This window comes from Electrona antarctica, assembly GCF_951216825.1.
Source record: "Electrona antarctica genome assembly, chromosome: 22".
In the NCBI taxonomy this organism is placed as follows: Eukaryota; Metazoa; Chordata; class Actinopteri; order Myctophiformes; family Myctophidae; genus Electrona; species Electrona antarctica.
The window spans coordinates 21520190-21540192 of NC_136805.1; the positions used below are offsets into that span (position 1 = coordinate 21520190).

The 20003-nt window shown below is 47.4% G+C and overlaps 1 protein-coding gene across 1 annotated transcript in view; it reads left to right on the forward strand.

Annotated features, from left to right (window-relative positions):
• ntn2 (netrin 2) overlaps window positions 1-20003 on the forward strand; it is a 61014-nt gene that overhangs the window by 34133 nt on the left and 6878 nt on the right. Inside the window, exons 3-4 of the mRNA XM_079492700.1 lie at window positions 4505-4693; window positions 13203-13352. Of these exons, the coding sequence (XP_079348826.1) occupies window positions 4505-4693; window positions 13203-13352 (339 nt within the window). The remainder of the gene's footprint in view (window positions 1-4504; window positions 4694-13202; window positions 13353-20003) is intronic.

Consider the following 20003-nt stretch of genomic DNA (forward strand, 5'->3'; position numbering starts at 1 on the left):
CGCACATACTCGCTCACATCCACTCACGCGTGTCGTGCACACGTTGCATACCGTCGCTTTTACTCAGATGTTCGTCCTCGTTCCTCCCGATTCCCGCCTCCTGTCAGTCACTCATTTCAGAATAGATCGTATTGTATTTTATGTTTATTTAACCCATTTTGACCTGTCAGTCGTTCTTCGATCTTTCAAAAATAGCAGATCTACAAGCTCGTAGCGCGCCACTCGGTGGCGTACTATGAGCTTGTAGATCTGCTACTTTTTCAATAGCTAAAGCATAACATAATGCTAACACCAAAAGGGGTTCCCGCCCAAAATGGGTTAACATGTAAAAAAATAATGGCTTACGACGTAGAATTTGCCTCAATCATCTCTTCGTGACAGTGGCCACCTCTGGTAAAAACCTCATATCCTTATTGAAAACATCTTGCTGTTCCCGCCCCAGTAGCATTATGGCCTATATGTCAAGAGTGTGACCTAAGCCAGTTTATGTCAAATACATGGCCACTTTTGCTTGGCTTAACTCACATTGTATCGTGAGTGTAAGTCAGGTTTGCAGTTTATTTAAGCCTGATTTAATCCTCTTACTTTACATAATTGACAGGCAGCGTTACTGTATGTCAATAGTCATGTTGTGAACATTACGTTACATAACATTACTTTAGGGTGAAATTATTAAGAAATATGTTATAGTGCGTTTTGGTTAAATGTTTTTTTAAAAACGTTTATAAAATTACATACTGTAGGCAAAGTTTAGCAAGGTGACAATGCAGAGCTTTCATCACCAAAAGATTCTATAGCGAGAATGCGGTTTAGGACCGTGTTGCTTTTTCTTAGGTCGGCTGATGATATCGGACGATCAGACGAAGCTCCCGACCAGTAAGTGTGTCCATGAGAGGAGACCCCTGCGCGTTTAGGCCAGGGGGAGAGTGAAAAAAAAGAGTGATCCACTGCTTTCATGTTCTGCTAGGTGTTAATGGACACAAGTGCTCACAGCTGTGTGTGTGTTTGAGACGTTTGATCATAATCACAAGCCCCCCCCCCCCCCACCCCCCAATCCCCCTTTTTAGACCCACCGCCAATCCGCAGCCCCCCCTCATTGCAGTAGGTGTGCACTTTGTCACATTCCTCTCACTAGAAGTTAGACAGGCTGTTTGGGTGTTCACATGCATGCATATGTGCAGAAGATTATACGTAGATACGTAAACACACACACACACATGTATGTGCTCACAAAATGAGATGATTACATAGGCAATATGTAACCAATTAGCAGTGTTTGTCTTTGTTTTGCTACAACAGGGATTGAAGCCTAAAGAAAACACCAAAGATAAGAATTTTTGAACCTGTTCCGCTCTGCAAAGCTACCATACCAGATTTATACGTAATTGCGTGAAGGTGTTCCACGTTGAAAACAGCTCAGTTGTGAGCTTGTAGATCTGTTATTTTCTGTGCTGGACACCAGCGTGCAATGAAGAATAAATCAGGTTTAAGTGCCTCAACGTTTCCTTTGGCCCCTGCTTTACAGGAGTGGGGTTAACTTAAAGGTACAATTTCTGTCACCAGGTCACAATCCTAGAGACCTCGTCGAAGAGGGCCGGCTCTAGAAACTGCACAGGTCCTACAAGGTTTCGGACCGTAAGCAGTATTTAATTAATGGCAGAATTCCATACAAATTGTCCCGCATAATAACCGGAGGATTGGATTGGGACAGAGTCTGGGAATGCACTCCCCCTTCTTGACGGGGCCCGAGACCAGGAAAAAAACAGGCCTCTCTCCTATAGCTTGTTGCCAGGCTTCGTTTTCAGTCGAGATTCTAATCAACTATCAGTCACTGCACTCATGTTACTTTTTGTTATTGATTTGTTCTTGAGATTTCAGTCATCTATGTGATTCTTCCTCTGTCACGGAGGTGCCGCACACCCGTTGACACCCGCGGGTGCACACACACTGCCTCGAACACACACACACGCAACCTGGCCTGGGTCACTACTTGCAAACACTCTTGATGGCTTGTTTTAGTGTGGATGCCAGCTGGGAGGGATTTGCCATATACAGTGAGAGCTGCAAAGTTCTTACCTGACACTGAAACAACATCTTAATATGCACCATAATATTATGATTCTCAAAGCTGGTTAAGATAAAGATTAAGACTTATTTACAAATGCTGTGTGATCCAGGTCTCACTAACACAAGTCCAGGTCTGTACTTACTACCCCCCATATACTGTAGTCTCTAATTGTTGTGGCTTGGACCATTCCAAACAGCCGTTGATGCAGAGATCCATTTTCTAAGACGCCCCCATCTGATTGCTGTTAATTAATATCAGCTTTTGTTGTGATCCCACTGATAATCCTATGTTGCCATTACCGCTGACATTTTCCATCAAATGGCTTCACTGTTGTTTACTTCTCGTGCATTTTTCTGCAAATCACATTGAACTGGAACCAAATGCTCTAATAGTCATCTTTGAACCCATAGCCAAGTGTTTTAAAACCTAGGTCTGACTCTTATTTAAACAGGAGAGGGAATAGATTGAGCCCTCACGCACGCACGCAGGCAGGCAGGCAGGCAGGCAGGCAGGCAGGCAGGCAGGCAGGCAGACAGGCAGACAGGCAGACAGGCAGGCAGGCAGGCAGGCAGGCGCACACGCACACGCACACACACACACACACACACACACACACACACACACACACACACACACACACACACACACACACACACACACACACACACACACACTGTGTATGTAGGTGTAGGCACTGTATGTATAGATGTATTGTGTACTGTATAAAGAAAGAGAGAGTTAAATAATTTCCTGTGTACTGGAGCTGTTGAATGAACATTCCAGTAAATGTCAGTATTGGATAATTATAAGTTATGGAAAAATCCTTTGAAAACTTGACTTTGAGACCTGTGAGCAAGCATGGGTCATCATGTCTCAGACAAGGCATTAAGGAGCCATTTGGCCGGTGAGCGGAGCAGGGGGAAGCCTGCCTAGAGATGTAACTTAACTTCCCACATGTCATAGATCCTGCCTTGCCTCATTTAGAAGACAGCTAGCTCAAGCTTGTCCCCTTATCGGAACAGGCCCAGTTTTTAATAGATTTTAGAGGTCTGTACTCATCAGTGATTCATGAAATTAACCCATTTTGACCTTGATTCTAAAAAGTTCTTCGATTTTTCAAAAATAGCAGACCTACAAGCTCGTAGCGCGCCACTCGGTGGCGCGCTATGAGCTTGTAGATCTGCTATTTTTCAATAGCTAAAGCATAACATAATGCTAACACCAAGGGGTTCCCGCCCAAAATGGGTTAACGTCTCCCTTTCCAGTGATTAATAGGCAATGGTCTGAGAGAAGCCGAATTCATTAATTATGAAATGGAGAAAATGAGCTCTTGCAAATATCAAGTGTGATTGATGAGCTCTGGAATGTCAGCCAAGCAGCACACAGCCGCAGTGTAAATTATAAACCACTCACTGTAGCACTGCCTCACTGGAAAACCTTTCTTGCCTTGTTGTGGTTTGCTAATAGATGCTAGCTAGACATTTGCAACGTTGCAGCGCGTACTACTACTCCCTATGAACAGATAAAACGGGATAGAACATGTCTCTAACTTTATCCACTGTGCAGCTAAGAATTAACTATTGTAACTTCAACAGTGATGACAATAAACCTGTTATTGTCACATTACAAGTTTACAGGTGTAATTATGAAGTATTTAAGACGGCACATTTTGTTTCTAGAGCCTGGAGTAGAATACAATCTCAGCTTTTCAAGTAGGCTCATGTCCAGTCTCCTGTTAAGATGTGAGGTAACAGGCCTAATGTTGTATTTTAGGTTGTATCATTATAATTAGCATGTATGAAGGTTGGGTGTTTTAGGTAGGTTTTCTATGTCAAACGAAATGTAAAAGTGTCCTGTAAGTCCACATGGTCTGGGCTTCCTTGCAACCATGACACCTTAATAAAGAACAAATCAATCATGTAGGGTTAAAGGTATATTCAGTGATTTCACTTAATTCAAATATCACTTATTTTTTCTTATTTTTTGGATAATCCTCCCTACTATAAAGTGTGCTGACCATATAAGGAGTTCCTCCCTGTCCCCAGTGAGCCCCTGGGGTCAAAAAACCCTAGTTTCGGTTTGGGCTTTGGGTGGCAAAGCCTTTATCCAATCAGGATGAGAGGGGCCTTCTTCCAATCATGATCGAGTGGGGCGGGCATTGGTGCACGTGCTGTTGGTCTGTTGTACTTCCCCCACTGTAGAGCGTGTGCATGTGCACATCTTGTTACCGGGTGGACCGTTTTTTTTCTCCAAATCACCCAAATCACTGAATGCTCCTTTAAATTGCAAAATAGTCATGAGAATTCGAAAAAGTAACAAGAGGGAAAAAGGTCACATAGCAGGACAACAACATCAAACATAAGAACAAAATTGGCACAATATTGCTATGTTATTGTCCCTTTCGAAAAAGTGAACTTTGACCCGTTCTCTCTGCAGCGTGCAACTGCAACCTCCACGCCCGGCGCTGCCGTTTCAACATGGAGCTCTACAAGCTGTCAGGGAGGAAGAGCGGAGGAGTGTGTATGAACTGTCGCCACAACACAGCAGGTCGCCACTGCCACTACTGCAAGGAAGGCTTTTACAGAGACATGGCCAGACCCATTACTCACAGACGAGCCTGCAAAGGTAAGACTCCAGGGAGAGAGCTACAATGTTTGATCATGTTTTTTCAAGGTATCTCTGTTTTATGTTTGGTGGTATAGTGGAGAGAAAGAGGAGACAGAGAGAGGGCGTGACATGAAACATACATGGGTGATGAGTCGGGTAGGTTTTTGTTTGTCAATTTTCAGGATTCCAATTCAAAAATAGCAAAACAAATGTCAGGAAAGTACATTTTTGCTACTTGTGTGTGACACAGAATGACGATGTAGAGCATTAATTAGGAGAAAACAATTAGTTAAAATACAGCAATGTGGCCCTCTGGAGTGAGTGTGTAAATATAGTGGCCCTCTCCATCATCAAAGTTGCCCACCCCTGCTGTCCAGAGATAGTAAACTGAGAACAGAGAGGTGGAAAGACATGCAACCCCCCCCCCCCCCCGCTCTCGTTGGAATTGAACTGGGGAAGTTGTGATTATGTGGTTGATGCGAACCCCGCCCCCAGATTCAAGCTTGTGACATTATGTGGACCACACACATGCTGATGTGGCTAGGCCACCACAATGTGACATTATGTGGACCACACACATGCTGATGTGGCTAGGCCACCACCATGCAGCGGTGGAAGAAGTCCTCACAAGTAAAAGTAGCAATACCACAATGTAGAAATACTTACAAGAAGTACAAGTCCTGCGTTCTAAATTGCACTTGAATAAAAATATTGCCATCAAAATATTTATCTAACTATAAATGCACCAAGTCTCTGTGCGTCTGTAATCCACGTAACTCGAGAACCGTTCGCCCCACCGACTTCAAATTCGACACGGTGTCGAGTAGGTCGGACCCACGGTTGTCCAGAACCGCCCCAAAAAGGCCTCTGCCCGGGCTCTGGACCGGGCCCCTGCCCAGGGTCCATATATGGAGCTGGACTGTTCTGACCTCACAACATTCCATATTTGGGCATGCCTGACACAGAACTCAAGAAGCTGACCTATTCTGACATCCCAACACTCCATATTTGGGCATGGCTGACACAGAACTCCATATATAGGAATATAGGGACACAAAGAGACACTGAAATCTGACATCATTCTGACGTCGGGCATAAAAGGGACACAGACATTGTTTGGCGCATACATTTCCAACTTGCATCATTCCAAGTAGGCCAGTGCCCCACGGGCACCGCTGTACAGGCCCCACGGGCACCTCCTCTAAGTAAAAGTACTGAAATATTCCAAAATTGGTCAAATCCTTTTCTAAAATAGTAGCTCTACAAACACGCTCACATGTACAGTACTTAGTTACTTTACACCACCGCCAGAATGTCCCATCTTCTGATCTGTGCATATCGTGTGCGGTAGTGAGCCTGCCAATAGTATTAAATAAAGGCTGTTATCAGCTTTTAGCAGGGATCTCGGATCTCCATACATGGGTGTGTGTCCATATTTGGGCATAATGTGGCCTTATAGATAGGGGAAGCATCTGTGTGATTTTAGCGTTGGCTATTCAAAATAGCAGATCTACATTTTGTCTTTGTTGAGTCACAATAGCCTACATTTTCAGATAGGGGTCCAGACTCCACAGCCAAATAATCCATTTTGGGGTCCTCGCCACAAAATAGGCATTCGTAAAATGGACCTCATGGTCTTAAATCTTAATCGATTAAAAGATAAATCAAATGATGTGGATCCCTGACTTCAGGTTTCAGCCTGATCACATTTGACTTCCATGGTCAAATTTAAGTTAAATATTAGAAAAAGTACAAATTGTGTGAGGGGGGAAACTTCAGGCCTGTGCTATATGTGGCCCTCACATCTACTGACCTTTCTGACTTATATATCCACATATGGAGATCTTTGTATCTGTCCGTCCTTTTAAGCCCATATATGGAGATCCCTGATGTCATCAATATATGGCCATATGGGTATGCCCCCTTTTGTGCCCATATGGAGCTGACTGATTTGTTCGAGCCTGATGCCATGACGACACATGGCATCAGCCAATTTGTTATAGGATGCACAGCATTTAGCTGTAGTTTTGCATAGTAAAATGGGCCCATATTTGTCAATTTAGTTAAATTGACTGGATTATACTGTGTATGGTAATTTAAAGGGGGAAACGGGGACGTGCTTGGCTGCACTACCAACAGTATCTTAGAAACAAAATAAATAAAGAGAAGCTGTTCCACGAGGCATGGCCACAAGACGCGTGCTGCTATCGGCAGATCAAGATATATCGCTCATGGAAAAATTGGTGTTTTCGTGAGTGGAATGTTTCACATTTGCGGTGAATATTTTAAATATATATCAGGCTGGCTGGGAGCATTTTCCTGCCTCTTGATGGGCCGCTTGTAACAACAACACCCGTTTCCTGTCCCTGATGCCCAGTGAAATATGCAAATCAATAGCAGAGGGACATTTTCTTTCCTTCTTCTTCATCCCCTTGATTCTAATGAAGGTGAGGGATTAGTTCCAGGACTTTCCCAACAATGGCAATGGTGAGAACTGCCAACACTCATAGCCGTGAAGGTTGAAATTTCACGGCGCGATTCCTCCCATTGGCTTCCACTCAGTTTTCCATTTGCGGGGTGACCCAGGCTGTAATTTTACACCAGGAGGGTCCCAGTGGCATGATCCCATGCCACTGTTGCCCGTTTTTTATTTGCTAAGATGTAAAACTATACAGCTATTACCGGTATTCATGCAATGGTTAAAAAATATGGGTTTGACGGTTTATCCACCGCCCCTTTATCCCAGATGCAAACCGTAAGCCTGAGTTATACTTTGTTGCCGGTCGGTGTTGTGCAACCAAGTATTGAGACATCTACAATCAAACTGTCTCGGCAGAGAATTTCAGAGAGAGGTCTCCCTCATACTGTATTGAAATGTGTGTGGGGACACCTATTCCATCTCCCCTCATGCCTGGAAGTGCTGTGTTCACACACACACACACACACACACACACACACACACACACACACACACACACACACACACACACACACACACACAGGAGCGCCCCCGGGGGCCGCGATCTGTTTTTATCAAAGCCCGGCAATCGGGGCGGTAAAGAGGTTTATCGCCCACTCCTCTCATGAGGCCCAGATGTGACGGAAATTAAAGTTCCCCTGTAGGAAAGCGGCCCTCAACCTGGGCGGCTGCCTGGCATCATGATTGATCAGAGCAATCCCCGACCCTTGAGGAGCTGTCTCTTCCCCTCACCTTCTCCCTCACTCACTCCCCGGCCGCCTCTCTCTCCCCCGCATCCCTCCTTCTCTGTGGAACCTGTTAGCTTTTTACAACAACCATCGCCTCCTCAGACTATCCCGCCCCTTTTTTCTGCAAAATCACTGGCGTCCGTCCCTGGGCATGTCCTTCATCGTATATATATATAAAGGGCCTAAAGTAGTTGACTAAAAAGGTTCTCTTTGGAGACTCCTTGTCGTTCTCTGTCGCTCTTTTGTGATTGAGTTTGCCCCCCCCCCCCCCCCCACACCCCAAAAAAAGAAATTCGCCATCTTGGTGAAGATATTGTATATCTCTGTCTCCATGTGTCTGGGTCAGCACAGGGGTCAGCGGGGTGGCTGAATGAGGGGGTGGGGGTCTTAGTCACGTCTGAAATGGAGTAACTGCAATAAAATACAGGTGTTTTCTAAAGGGGGAGTGAAGTGAGCTGGGAGGGCCATGGTGGAGGGAAGGAGGGAGGAAGGGAGGGAGGGAGGGAGGGAGGGGGGTGGAGGAGGGTGTAAGAGTTGGTATGGGCCATGTCTGCTTCCAATCAGGCCCGGCTCTGTGGACGGGTGTCTATACACAATATAGCGAGTGTTATATGTACCTCCAACCGCCTACAGCACCGCCGCGTAGACGCACGCACGCACGCACGCACGCACGCACGCACGCACGCACGCACGCACGCACGCACGCACGCACGCACGCACGCACGCACGCACGCACGCACGCACACACACACAAAACAGTCCGTTACATTACTGTGGTCCCAGCAGCCCTTAAGTAAATTCCACAGGGCTCTCTCATGCCCAGGCGGTGGCCAGTGCCCCTCTCCCACCACGGCTTTACGGTGTCAGGAGCCCCAAGAAACAGCCGGCGAGATTAAAGACAGGGTTTGCGGCGAAATGTCCCGACAACATTAAACGAGTTCTCCAGTGCACGCAGCTTTTATGCGAGTCCAAGTGTTTGTCGTAGCACTGGCATCCTTGGACCGCAATGAGCATCGATAAAAGACATTCAAATTGAGGCCATAGGGCAGGTCAAGCATGCGCCAGGCCAACGCAAACCACATTTGCTTTGTGTCTCGGAATGTCCACGAGATCACTGATGTTGAAGTCGTAGAGAACAGAGAATGTGTGGCGCAAGCTGACCCGTTAGGTAAGTTTTGGAATTCATACGAGTAATATATCAAGTGCACAGCCCAAACCAGCACAAGGAATCTGGAACTCTCGGAGGGGAATAACACTTTATTTTAGAATTCACAAATATTATTCTCTGTGGCTGAGGAGATTTCTGCTAGTGTTTGCGAACATAAGGAACTCTTCCAATGTCAGAAGGCAGAGAGTCAAGACACTAAGCTCTGATGTCATCTAGATGTATAGCCTGGAGGTGCTCCACTGACAGCCTCAGCTTTTCAGCTGTTGCACCCGCTTTCTCTATAGTAGTACTAATAATTCTGAAAGTTCATACGACCCGAAAAAGGGAGTCCCCTTTCTGTGAGCGAAACACGCAGCACCACTAATCAGTTAAAGTGAGCAAATGCCTGTCAAAGGACTACAAATCCCAAGGCGGTGGCTGTCACGCCTTCAGCCGCACAGGCTTGAAAAGTCATCAACATCTGAGGACATTTTTACTGCTTCTTAACTGGCCCAAGCCCCTGCACATAAAACTTCAGAAAGCCAGGTTCGAAGAGAGCTGGGGGTGGGGCGTGAGGGTGGTTCCCCCCTCCCAGTACTCCCACCAACACCCCATCCTGGGCTGGCAGTCGCTGGTTGTTTACTGAACAATGTGGACATTGGCAGTAAACACCAATGTCGTAACAACCTGTTTGTTTTGAGTGCAAGTGAGAGGCTCTAACATCACTCTGATCTTGTACATTTTCATTGCTGACATAGACGTGCCCGCTCCTTGTTAAATAAGCATTTCCAACCACCCAGTAGTTTATTCAGCATTGACTGACAACTGGATGCCAATTGCCCGTGTTGTTCGGCGATCCCATGGATTAACCCGGGAAGCACAGATTTGACACCATTCTCTCCATGCCGCATGTCTCGGCAGGTACAACAGACCGACACCCAGACGTCTGCCAGACAGATTGAATAACCAGGGGTTTAGTGTTGCTTCCTCATCCCCAATCCTGAAATACCACATGATTTGGCACAGCCATGTGTATTCACAGGCATGGATAAAGCTCTAAACAAAGTTGTTGTTGGATTAATTTGACAAAAAGCCATTTGTTCACACTTTGGTTATCCTCAGTTAGGGGAACAACCTTTTGAGGTCTGCTAATCTTTTAGAGAAGTTGGCGTCGACATAAAATGTTATGTTTTACCTACAATTTAGGGCTTTTGTAAAACCACTTTCAACCTGGCGTCCCTGTTTTGGGCATGACATTATGGGCATGTCCACAATCGTTGCACCGCAACGTGTTGTGAGCATGTACATCGGCTTGTTTTTTTTTTTATGTTTTTGTTTTTGTGGCTTTCGCCTTTATTTTATATTTTTTATGGAGGGACAGACAGTAGCCTGACAGGAAATGGGGAGAGAGATGGGGGGGAAGACATGCAGTAAGGGCCGTCGGGATCGGGAGTCGAACCCGCGGCACACTGCCAGACTGGATTACCAGCCAAGGTGCCTGGACCATTGAGCTATGGCCCAGGCCGTACATCGGCTTGTTGTACAACAAAGTATACTGTAGGGCTTAAGTGGTGAATTAAACGATAATATCAGAGAGCCAAAATTGTCTTTGTTAACTTGACTAAGGGAACACAAACTCCACAATTTCCCAAATGCACTGTGGACTCGGTAGCACCTGGACGCTGGAGAAGAAGTAGTTCTGGCTACGGCTGATGAAGAAAGGGGGCCGTGGGGCGGGTGTAAGGTCAAAGGTCACACAGGCCTGTGTAGAGCAATGGGAACAAAGTCCCTGCACGCTGGAGACCGAGACCCTTGTTGACTTGACCTCTGACACTCAACCCGGCCCTGTGTCGCACCCCACTATAACGCAGACCTATGTTACCTTCCACAAACTCCTTCCTGACAACATCTGGCCCCCGTGGAAAGGCCTCAGCCAGAATGTCCCCGGGTCAGGTGGTGGGGATTTTGCATGGAAGTGGAGGCTTCAGATTTACGTTTCAAAAGTGCGTCTTCAAACGGAAAAAGGGGGCACTTTGACACCCCGTGTACTGGACGGCGGGGCTGGGGGAAACGCACATGTGCATCTGAAGATCAGAGCTATACTGACCAACCCCTGCCCTCCTCCCACCCCCCCCCCCCACCCCAACAAACACACACAGTCTCTTGTGGGTTCACCCCCATGCTCACCCTTACCCCACCCACCAGACCAACAGGTGGTAGAGTCCTCAGACTTCTCAGTTTTGGCGGGAAAACAAGCAACCGTCACATATACAGTAAACACATTCACAGCTAGTTGTGGGAATAAACCCTGGCATGTTAACAGCTGCCTTTTCCTGGCAAGCCCTATCACAAACTGTTGGGTTACCGGGTTTTCCCCCCAAAGTGTAATTTTGGCCTTTCCTGTCATGTCTTTATATGCTCGGACAATTATGGCTATCACCTTACGGTTGAGTAACGCAGTTTGCTTTAGTAATTTTGCAATAGAGCGTGTTTGTTTTCTACCTAATTAAAATGAAACTAGGGGGAAAGAAAGAGCGTTCCCCTTGAGTGTTGGTGCCTGTTTTTTTTGGGCCAGGCTCCACCAGCGATCACGAACACGATAAGAGAGGGCCATTTTCTTTACTGAGCTAAGGCGAAGTTTAAGACCAAGGCACTGCGTGGCCTTATGTTTTCACCAGACACAGTTTGTCTTCTGAAGAAAGATGCATGAATGGATGCAACATTACTGGATGTTGCATTTCGTCTTATGTGTCGGCTGTGAGTATTGTTCGTAGTTTTGGGCCAGACAGTATTGTATAGCACTAAGCTCTCTCTGTTTCTCTTGCTCTTCTTCCCCTTTGCTCATACTATCTTACTCACCAATCACTCACCATACTTCTCTTCTCTCTCTCCCTCTCTCTCTCTCTCTCTCTCTCTCTCTCTCTCTCTCTCTCTCTCTCTCTCTCTCTCTCTCTCTCTCTCTCTCTCTCTCTCCAAGTGTATTCTCTTCACTGACAACTTGTAAAGCTCTCTTGGAAGGCATCGAACTGACAGGCCACATCTTGTATTTAGCAGCTCTTAAAACAGACCTTGTATTGCTTGAGGTGGCATGGACGGGTCGCCCGGTGTACCAGTAACGCTTGTAAAACAAAATGTCGGAGCGACAAGACCTGAGTCTTGCTTGTTGCTATTGGCGTTCACCGCGGCAGTCTTCAGGCTATTTTCTTTCCTTTTTATTTTTTTTGCTTTCCGGGAAGCGATGAAACAGCAGGCCACAAGTGTGTCACGCAAGGCAGGAGCCATCCGTCACTTAGGAAAGACCATCTCCACAGTGAAGAGAGCAGGGTTGCCATGTCTGCTTATTATAAGCGACTGCTTATTATACTTCTTCTTACTTCTTGGGCTTGTAAATATTGGTAGTTGCAGAGTTGCTTATTTGGGCTTTATTCCTTATGTTGTTTAAACCAGTGGTTGTCAAAGACTTTCGGGTGCAGTACGTTGTTCAGACTAGTCATTGGTCCGACAAATGACAACCCACCTCATCTCCTAACCTAACCATAACCGCAAGCACGGCGGACTAATGCCTGACTAATGGACTGTCTGAATTACATGCGGTCCCCAAGATTTTCATGTCAGGGCCCAATTAATATGTATCTAAAAATATTTCTTTACCGGGTTTTGTGGCTTTCTCACTCACTCCTCTCTCACACACACAGCCACAGCCTCACAAATGATGTGTTCTTTGTCACTCGCACGCACACACACACACTTGTGATGCTAGACCCTGCATGGTGGCCATGGTGGTTCCCAAGCACCAGATGCACGCAGGGAAAGAGTCTGTTCTCTCTTGGATCCTGACGTCCAGAGCAGAACACGCTGTCCCTGATGTGTATCTGAATGGTGCCTGGGGCTCCTTGCCTCTTGCCAAATAACAGTCCACTGCCCTGCCTCGAATGTTAACGTGCTCCATGCAATAGCCTTGTAATGGTGCTATAGTTGAGCTGCTGAACATTGTGTCGCCAAATGTTTTTCTTTCAGCAAATTCAGCATAACAGTTTCAGATGTGTTTCGAAGGTGAATCACAGTAACATCTTTCTTTCTCTCTTTTGTCTTGGCTCCCTTTTTCCTCTCCCCCCCACTATCCTACACTCTCCCACCCCCATCCCTTTTCCGCTCATCCCACGCCCACCCCAGCCTGTGACTGCCACCCGGTGGGAGCGGCGGGCAAGACATGCAACCAGACCACGGGCCAGTGCCCCTGCAAGGACGGCGTGACGGGCATCACGTGCAACCGCTGTGCCAAGGGCTACCAGCAGAGCCGCTCCCCCGTGGCCCCGTGCATCAGTGAGTAGACACACGCACACGCACGCACACACACACACACACACACACACACACACACACACACACACACACACACACACACACACACACACACACACACACACACACACCGTCGTCTAAGTGAACCATACCATGCCACGTGGCGCCATGCCAAGCTGTGCAACGTTGTAGCATGCAGTGCCATAAAGCTGTGCAACGTTGTAGCATGCAGTGCCATAAAGCTGTGCAACGTTGTAGCATGCAGTGCCATAAAGCTGTGCAACGTTGTAGCATGCAGTGCCATAACACTCACTATGTTCCACACACACACTTTACATACACTCATCAGTCATCATCACACAAGCACACCACATGCACACAGTACAGGATTTGACTGTGTTAATACACGCACGCATGCACGCACGCACATAGCCACATACACACAACTACAGATATGTCTTGTTTTCTTCCTGGCTTTGCTTGGTTCAAAGTGGTCACACCTTGTTCCACGGTGTGCTAATGGGTCCTCCAGCAGCTATGTGGGCCGGTGGGTCCACTCAACTTCACATACAGCAAAGGCAATGTCCTGCTTTTGCAATCAGGAACTAAAGCTGAGCCTATGCGGACACACAAACATGAAAGCACGCACACTCTCACAAACACGCGCACACACACACGTGCACGCGCACACACACACATACACACACACGCATACGCGCACGCACTCACACACACACACACACACGCACACAGTCTGCGGGCAGGACTCGTAATCCGACCACCAGTGCTAACGTGTGTTGTTCACCAGAGCGTGACGGCAGTGAGGGCCTCTCTGTTCCAGTGGCCCCAGCAGTGGCACGCATACACACATCCACACACACAACCACACACACACACACACACACACACACACACACACACACACACACACACACAGTCAACCACATACACACACACACACACACACACACACACACACACACACACACACACACACACACACACACACACACACACACACACACACACACACACAGTCAACCACATACACACACACACACACACACACACACACACACACACACACACACACACACACACACACACACACACACACACACACACACACACACAGTCAACCACACACACACACACACACACACACACACATACGTACACCCACTCTCCCCACCCACCGTGCCCAGTCTGCCCACCTCAACCCAGTGTTTGTATCCGTGTTGCCATGCCCACAGGGGGGCATGGCGCTGGTTTCATTCTTCCCCTGTGGGACTGTAACAGCGTGATCAGCGATGCCAGCTTAGACGCGCAGGACTGGCCACAGCCGCCATCTTACCTGACCTCAGTGACCTGCCAGGGAAACTATCACGCCAACCTCACAACACACACATTCACCAAAACACTCTGTTAAAACTGCAAAGTGCATGGGCAAGTGTCCCAGGGCACTGTTTCCTAAACAGTGGGTAGGGACCCATTTGTGGGTCATGGCACAGACTCATTTTTATGGGTCACGACACAAGATTAAAATGTATTAAAACAACTTACATTTTCTTTCCCTACATTTATAAATATATATTTTTTCAAGTATATATGAAACAAACAAACAAACAAATCAAAGACATTTAGATGTAGAAATAATTAAGAAGTAGTGAAAATAACAGAACTACATGCTCGCAACGTGGCGCGAAGCGGCGTGTTGTACGCTTGTAGATCTGCTATTTTCATTAGTTTTGGTCCCATGTAGGAAAACGTCTAATCTTTTTTTTGGCTCTTTACCTGAAAAGTTTGGGAACCACTGTCCCAGGAGACACTTCCTGCATGCACTTTCTTTTTGAAGAGCAGTAAAGAATCCTGATTCCTGTCTGAAAAACCATAATATAGGTCTAATCCGTGTTTCCAAAAGCTAGCCGTATACCAGCAGCGTTGTGTAATTGTTTATGAATAAATTAGCCAACCCCCTAGAGTTGGAAAGAATAGAGTGAACGCTACTCTAGAGACTAATGCCATATACCGCCACTCGATAGTCTGGTTAGGTTTTCCCCCCTCAGCCACACTTAGGGCTTATTGTATAGGTTGAGATATGACAGTGTTGCGTGACAATAGCCGATCTACAAGCTCACACAAGGCGTCACCATCTTTGCGGAAATGTTTGCACACAAACATTTTTTTGAAGATTCCTGCGTATAATGACAGGAAAATAGAGACGCCAGATTGAAAGTGGTTCAGAGATACGCGCCAGCCAGGACCTCATCTGTGCGATCCTTACCTATGAGATAAGACATCAGTAAACGCTTCATCGCCTGCTATTGATTAAGTCGACGGCCTGGTGGATTCGCATGGCTATTGTTAGAGCGCAATGATAATGTTTTTAGACAAGTCTAAGAACACATGCTCCCGCATTGGGCCAAGTCGTAAAAACGTTGGCTAAATTGAAACATGCCCCTTGTTCAGCTAATGGGACGGCGTGAGGTAAAGCCTGGGACATGTGGGGAGGATTCTACTGTTCAGCTAATGGGACGGCGTGAGGTAAAGGCTGGGACATGTGGGGAGGATTCTACTGTTCAGCTAATGGGACGGCGTGAGGTAAATAAAGGCTGGGACATATGGGGAGGATTCTACTGTTCAGCTAATGGGACGGCGTGAGGTAAAGGCTGGGACATGTGGGGAGGATTCTACTGGTCAGCTAATGGGGCGGCGTGAGGTAAAGGCTGGGACATGTGGAGAGGATTCTACTGTTCAGCTAATGGGACGGCGTGAGGTAAAGGCTGGGACATGTGGAGAGGATTCTACTGTTCAGCTAATGGGACGGCATGAGGTAAAGCCTGGGACATGTGGGGAGGATTCTACTGTTCAGCTAATGGGACGGCGTGAGGTAAAGGCTGGGACATGTGGAGAGGATTCTACTGTTCAGCTAATGGGACGGCATGAGGTAAAGGCTGGGACATGTGGGGAGGATTCTACTGGTCAGCTAATGGGGCGGCGTGAGGTAAAAGCTGGGACATGTGGGGAGGATTCTACTGTTCAGCTAATGGGACGGCGTGAGGTAAAGCCTGGGACATGTGGGGAGGATTCTACTGTTCAGCTAATGGGACGGCGTGAGGTAAAGGCTGGGACATGTGGAGAGGATTCTACTGTTCAGCTAATGGGACGGCATGAGGTAAAGGCTGGGACATGTGGGGAGGATTCTACTGTTCAGCTAATGGGACGGCATGAGGTAAAGGCTGGGCTGGGACATGTGGGGAGGATTCTACTGGTCAGCTAATGGGACGGCGTGAGGTAAAGGTTGGGAGGGACATGTGGGGAGGATTCTACTGTTCAGCTAATGGGACGGCGTGAGGTAAAGGTTGGGAGGGACATGTGGGGAGGATTCTACTGGTCAGCTAATGGGACGGCGTGAGGTAAAGGTTGGGAGGGACATGTGGGGAGGATTCTACTGTTCAGCTGATGGGACGGCGTGAGGTAAAGGCTGGGACATGTGGGGAGGATTCTACTGGTCAGCTAATGGGACGGCGTGAGGTAAAGCCTGGGACATATGGGGAGGATTCTACTGTTCAGCTAATGGGACGGCGTGAGGTAAAGCCTGGGACATATGGGGAGGATTCTACTGTTCAGCTAATGGGACGGCGTGAGGTAAAGGCTGGGACATGTGGGGAGGATTCTACTGTTCAGCTAATGGGACGGCGTAAGGTCAAGCCTGGGACATGTGGGGAGGATTCTACTGTTCAGCTAATGGGACGGCGTGAGGTAAAGCCTGGGACATGTGGGGAGGATTCTACTGGTCAGCTAATGGGACGGCGTGAGGTAAAGGCTGGGACATGTGGGGAGGATTCTACTGGTGATTCTCAGACTAATGGAGATCGGTGTGATGGATAATTCATACTCGTCTTGCGTTCACTATAAATAACCCATGCTCAGCTCGCCCGAGTTACTGTGTGTGTGCGTGCGTGCATGTGTGTGCGTGCGTGTGCGTGCGTGCGTGTGTGTGTGTGCGTGCGTGTGTGTGCGTGTGTGTGCGTGTGTGTGTGTGTGTGTGTGTGTGTGTGTGTGTGTGTGTGTGTGTGTGTGTGTGTGTGTGTGTGTGCGCGCGCACGCGCCTGTGTTTTCCTCCATAATATATCCTTATTTGATGGACACGTCTAGTTTGTCAATGTCAATTGTCAATGTATGAAATAGAGTGGCCCAGCACACACAGGCATGTGGATTCTGGAACAGAGGGCAGCTTTCCACCACACACACACACACACACACACACACACACACACACACACACTAAAACCCACTCCAGAAACACCATCCGTCTAAGTGAACCATACCATGCCATGTGGCGCCATGCCAAGCTGTGCCACGTTGTAGCATGCAGTGCCATGTTGTTGGTCACACATGCTGCTCCGGAGCAGATGGCTAACGGGGGCAAAGAGGATAAAACCACTGTGGTTCAAACGCCACCTCACCATCCAAAGACAGCAGAGAGAGCACGGCGTGTGTGCGTGCGTGCGTGCGTGCGTGCGTGCGTGCGTGCGTGCGTGCGTGCGTGCGTGCGTGCGTGCGTGCGTGCGTGCGTGCGTGCGTGCGTGCGTGTGTGCGTGCGTGTGATTGTGTCAGTAACCCATGTGATTGGACATTGGCTCCATACCCATGTTTGGAGGCATTATGTGGAGTGTTCATGAAATCGGCTCATGTGTTATCAATCAGGTCTTCTCTACCCCCCCCCCCCCCCCCCCACACACACACACACACACACACACACTCACACTCACTCAACAACACTGATGGCGAAGCCATTAAGCAGCCAATTAGTATGATGGCAGTGACCCTCATCTGAATTCCTCTTTCATTGTCCCTTCTCTCTTCAGCAAGACGTGATCACGAGGTCCCCGAGTGGCTTCCAGCAGCTGCTCTTGTCTTTACCAAGCCCAGCGGCCTTGTTTGTTTTTGTCAGCAGGGTGGGGGCGTCCATAATTTCACAGATCCAACTGTCTGCCTGCGCTTCAAGACGCCTCTCTGGCCTCCTTAGTTCCTTCCACCCAGACCCCCGCCACCTTCGCCCATTCACATATATTCCCAATCAAAAAGCTAAATCCTCCGGGTGGATGCTAAGCAGGCAGTTCCAATCAGCCCTGTTTATGTTAAAAGTAGCAGGCGTGTTGCTAGCATTAGCATTTTTCCATTACAGAAGTGGCATACGATTAGTGGTAGATGTCCTGGAGGAATTCCACGAGGCGAGAGGCACTTTATAGTTTTGCCAGCAGCGCGGGCACCTTGCGGGGAGGATGGCATCTGTCTCAAGACACCACAACCAAACACGCCATCTGTCTGTTTGTCTGCGCAGGCTTCAATGCCGATTGCGCTGCCACGAGAGAACCCCTAATCCAGGCTACCCGCTTTTTCCATGTATTAAATGTATGAGCAGCAACACTCATTTCCTACAGTGAGAACATGGATTCAATAAGCTTATTCTGTGTATTCCGTGTGTAACCTTTAGCAGTGAATGATCAGCTGCTCCTTGTTTATGAAGGTACTGTCTGTTTGAGAAGGGTACAATTTAACCAAATACAAACCCTATACCATTCCATTTGGTCGACCGTACTCATGCTATTACTCCTGGCCTAGAGCAGGTGACACCTGGGTGTCAAATAAAAACAGGACTTTTGATTTAGGCACTGTCCAATACACCGACATAATAACCAGCAGTTATTTATTACACATTTGCATAATAGTCTGTCCTATCCAACCACGCCAAGTCCCCCTTCCCAATCTGTCTTCTGCTCATATTGTACTCTGAACATTTGAAGGTTGTCCGCTAGATTCCAGAGCATAAAAGTGACACCCAGAGCATTGAATCAGTCCATGGAATGCGTTGGTTTATTTGAGACTGTCTTTCCTCTCACCACCAATAAGTGCCCCTGTCAGTTGGCTATGTTTATCTAGCAGCAAGCACGCATACAACACTGATGTGCTACAGTATATCATGACGCCATCCCTCTTATTATGAGAAACGGATGCTATTTTCATTCTCACTAACTTCAGCCTTATTTATACTTTGTTGTGCGATTGTGACGCTCACACACGACAAAGTATACAGTTGGGTGCCACCGATATTGTCCCTTATCATTTGACCCATTTAGGCCTGACCTCAACATTTTTAAAAATCCTTCTAAATCCTCCAGTTTTCTGAAATAAATATTTTCACGATTTTTCAAAAATAGCAGACCTACAAGCTCGTAGCGCGCCACTCGGTGGCGTGCTATGAGCTTGTAGATCTGCTATTTTTCAATAGCTAAATTATAACATAATGTTTAAAACACCAAAAGGGGTTCCCGCCCAAAATGGGTTAACTGTCCTTTTGCGCAGATCACGCAAACCTCAGCAAAAAGAAAAGGACAATATCGATGGCCTCCAACTGTAATTTAGGATTAAAATTGTGTTGGTGAGCCGGCTCTGACTCCTTCACTGTACTGCATCCTACTTTTCTTTCGCTGTTCATCATATTTCAGTATAATATCCATGGCCTTCCCATGCCCTCTTTGAAATTACTTTCACCAAATTCAGACATCCTTCATTTTGTTTGACCACACGTGCGCATTTGGAAGGCACGCGGCCAAGCCACTTACACCATGTCTGGACCAAGTGCATGGGCATAAATCCTGCCAATAA